General features: G+C 59.7%; 1 protein-coding gene across 1 annotated transcript in view; it reads left to right on the top strand.

Moving 5' to 3' along the window:
- The window catches only part of ITM2C (integral membrane protein 2C), a 13652-nt gene that overhangs the window by 5133 nt on the left and 5181 nt on the right, over positions 1-3338 (top strand). The window contains exon 2 of the mRNA XM_077758138.1: positions 2859-2999. Within this exon, the coding sequence (XP_077614264.1) occupies positions 2925-2999 (75 nt within the window). The 5' untranslated portion in view covers positions 2859-2924. The remainder of the gene's footprint in view (positions 1-2858; positions 3000-3338) is intronic.

Raw genomic sequence — 3338 nt, 5'->3', positions numbered from 1 at the left:
GCTCGAACCCACGAACCGCGAGATCATGACCTAAGCGAAAGTCGGACGCTCAACCGACCAAGCCACCCAGGCGCCCCTGTTTTTTGTTGTTTTTAAAAGCAGTTCTCACAAGCCTGCTTCTCTCGGTTTCCCAGCGCAGGAGCCAAAGCATGGCTAAGGGTGCAGCCTCCACAGCTGTCCCTGGCATTGGCCCTGAAAAGGAAAGCTTCAGCTGATAAAGATCTGCTGTTTTTATCTAATACTTTGTCCTTGACAAAGGGCTTTCAGGTTCTTTGTCTCCTTCAATCCCTGCCTCTTCACACTTCCCTCATGGGGGCCTGGCCCCTGTGGAGGCCTCTCTCAACTTGGGGTCAACTGCTCACCCCACCCCGCTGCACATGTCAGCTCCAAGGGCAGGATCACAGCTGGCACAGCCGCCTGGCTGTCTTCCGGATCGGCCACCGCCTCCTCCCCAGAAGGCCCTGGGTGGCTTCTGACACTGACACCTTGGCCGTCGGGCTGCCCCGTCCTGTGCTGCTCCTGGGAGCCCATTGGAAAGTCAAAACCGTTATAGTCCCCTGGGCCCTGTGAGACCTTGGTTAGGGGACCCCAGGGTGCGGAGGAGATGCCAGCCAGGTGGGTGGTCTCATGAATTTACCTCTCTGGTCTTGACCACAGGACCCCTGCAGCAGGGCTGGGGTGCAGAGAGTGCCCAGGCAACCCCTGGAAGGCAGCCCGCGGTGTTGGGGGACAAGGTGGGCTGGGACACCTCTCTGCCCTGTGTCTGTCCCACGGTGCGGAGGCTGGGGGCCAGCTGGTCCGGTGGTGGATGTGCCCAGGGAGGGGGAGGGTCCAGTGGTATTTTTGTCCTTTTCCCGGGCTTCGAGGCTGTTGAGAGATCCCCGAGCCTGGAGGCATTTGCCGTCTGCTGGTTCTCCCCTGTGCTCCCTGAGCCAGGGGGCCTCAGGGATTGGAACCTGAGCATTACCACAGGCCCTGGGCCCCACCCCCACCAGGCCAGGCCCCCTGTGCTGGGCTGAGATAAGAGCTTCTCCAGGGTAACTTGGACCTGCACTGTGTCCCCTGCCCCCCAGCGTAAAGGGAGAAAGGAAACATGCATGAAGAAGTCTAAGCAGTCTGTGGCTTACATGGAGTGTATGCCTGTGTGGAGACAGCTCCTTCCCATCCCCCATGCTGCCTGAGCTCATGGAGGGTGGGGAGGCCTTGGGCCTGGACTCTGACCTCACCCTGGCTGTGTCTGGACACCATAAAGGAGGCTTCGAATGGTGGACAGTGGAGGCAGAGACAGGCCTGGGCTTTTGTGACATCTCCCAGGGTGGGCGAGGGCCTGGGTTAGGGCAGGGGTGTGAGGGAGCACGTGCACACACAAGAGAGATGGCCACGACTCGTTCAGGACTCTCAGTCCGGTGCTCTGGGCAAAGTGGTGTCAGGAGATCTACACACACACCTTCATCCACCAGCCCAGACACGTGTGCCCTGAAGGTCGGTCAGTTGAACATGCCGCTGCTTGGCAGACTTGCGGCTACTCTCCTGAGCCCAAGTCTGGCACCCCAGAGCACTCAGGTTTTCTCTGGGAGTCTCCCTCTCCGGCCTCCCTGATGGCAGCCGCTGCCACGATAGCCACATTTCCCTCCTGGCAGAAGAAGCACCCTGGCTTCCAGGAGCCTCCAGACTCCAGCCTTCAGGCTTCACTGCTGACAGCCTGCTGGACACTGCCAGCCGGTGCCTGTGTGGGGCCGTAGCTGAGCTGTGCCCGCAGGGATCGCAGGCTTAGGGCTGCCGGGCCCGAGGGAGACCAGCATGGGCCTCCTGGAAGCTCTCTTCATCAGCTGGTGACCAGGCCCTGCCATGGCCTTATGGCTGGAGCCCAGCAGACACCTCCCACTGCCCCAGACTTCAGGTGGGTCGGAAGTCTTCCCTGGCCCCCAGCCTGCCCAGTGTGCCCTGTTTCCTATAGGCTCCTAGGTCTGGTGCAGTTATTATTAAGGCCACGTCTGTGCTTCCTTCCCCCATTCTGTGTTTAAAGGCCTATACGGTGGTCACAGCTGACATAAGAAAGGGTACTAATGGCATGGGTAATCCAGATGTGCCTGCTTAATCCTGGGGGGTCATTTTGTATGGCTTTGATGTGGGTCTCAGTTTCTCTTTAAAAAAAATTTTTTTTAGTGTTTTTTTTTTTAAAGATTTTTTTTTTTAATTTATTTCTAGGGGAGAGAGAGAAAGACAGCGTGAGCAGGGGAGGGTCAGAGAGACAGGGAGTCACAGACTGAAACAGGCTCCAGGCTCTGAGCTGGCAGTCAGCACAGAGCCCGACGCGGGGCTCGAACCCACAAACCGCGAGATCATGACCTAAGCGAAAGTCGGACGCTTAACCAACTAAGCCACCCAGGCGCCCCAAGTGTTTGTTTATTTTTGAGAGAGAGAGAGAGCGAGCGAGCGAGCATGAGTGGGGGAGGGGCAGAGAGCGAGGGAGACACAGAATCCGAAGCAGGCTCCAGGCTCTAAGCTGTCAGCACACAGCACAGCACAGCTCTGAGCTGATAGCTCAGAGCTGGATATGGGGCTCGAACTCAGGAACCGAAGGATCATGACCTGAGCTGAAGTCAGAAGCGTAACTGACTGAGCCCCCCAGGCGCCCCCTCAGTTTCTCTTTACCTGGGAGGAAGCTGGGGAGACCCTGGCAAGGCATCCCTTCCAGATAGATGATGCTCTGTGGGTCCCCAGCGCCTTTCCCCCTCCACTTTGTCCCAAGCCTCCCTCCCTGCTGGCAGGGCGAGGTCTCACTTTGGGGAGGGGGGTAGGAGGATTCCCAGAGGTGTGGGCCCACCATCTGGCTGACCCGGCACTGCTGTCCACAGGAGGAACGGCCCCCCCCCCACCGCTACAAGAAGGGGGGCTCTGTGGGCGGCGTGTGCTACCTGTCGATGGGCATGGTCGTCTTGCTCATGGGCCTCGTGTTCGCCTCCGTCTACATCTACAGATACTTCTTCCTCGCACAGGTGAGCCCAGGCGGGAGGGAGGTGTGGGGCTCAGGGAAGGTAGTGCTTAGAGAGGAGCTAGCCCGGAAGTGAAGGTGGGCACTTGAGAGCCAGGTGCTTAGGGCTTGTGAGGAGAGAGGACAGCAGGTGACCTGCCCCAAGCCAAGCGCAGACGACCTGCCTGCTCCCTCCGTGGGGCCTCCTTGGGCTCACGCCGGCCGCTCGCCTGGTCCAGGAGACGGGACCGGAGCCCCGTCCTCTGACCCCCTCGGACCCTGGAAGAGGGTCCTTAGCCACATCTCCAGACACCCCCGAGGCCACCCAGGAGCTCTCCCAGGAGCACGGGTAGTGGCGGGGGGG

This window comes from Crocuta crocuta, unplaced genomic scaffold (assembly GCF_008692635.1).
Source record: "Crocuta crocuta isolate KB4526 unplaced genomic scaffold, BGI_CrCroc_1.0 scaffold290, whole genome shotgun sequence".
NCBI classification, from domain to species: Eukaryota; Metazoa; Chordata; class Mammalia; order Carnivora; family Hyaenidae; genus Crocuta; species Crocuta crocuta.
The sequence above is the reverse complement of the archived record's forward strand: the minus strand, read 5'-3'. Positions and strand labels throughout refer to the sequence as shown.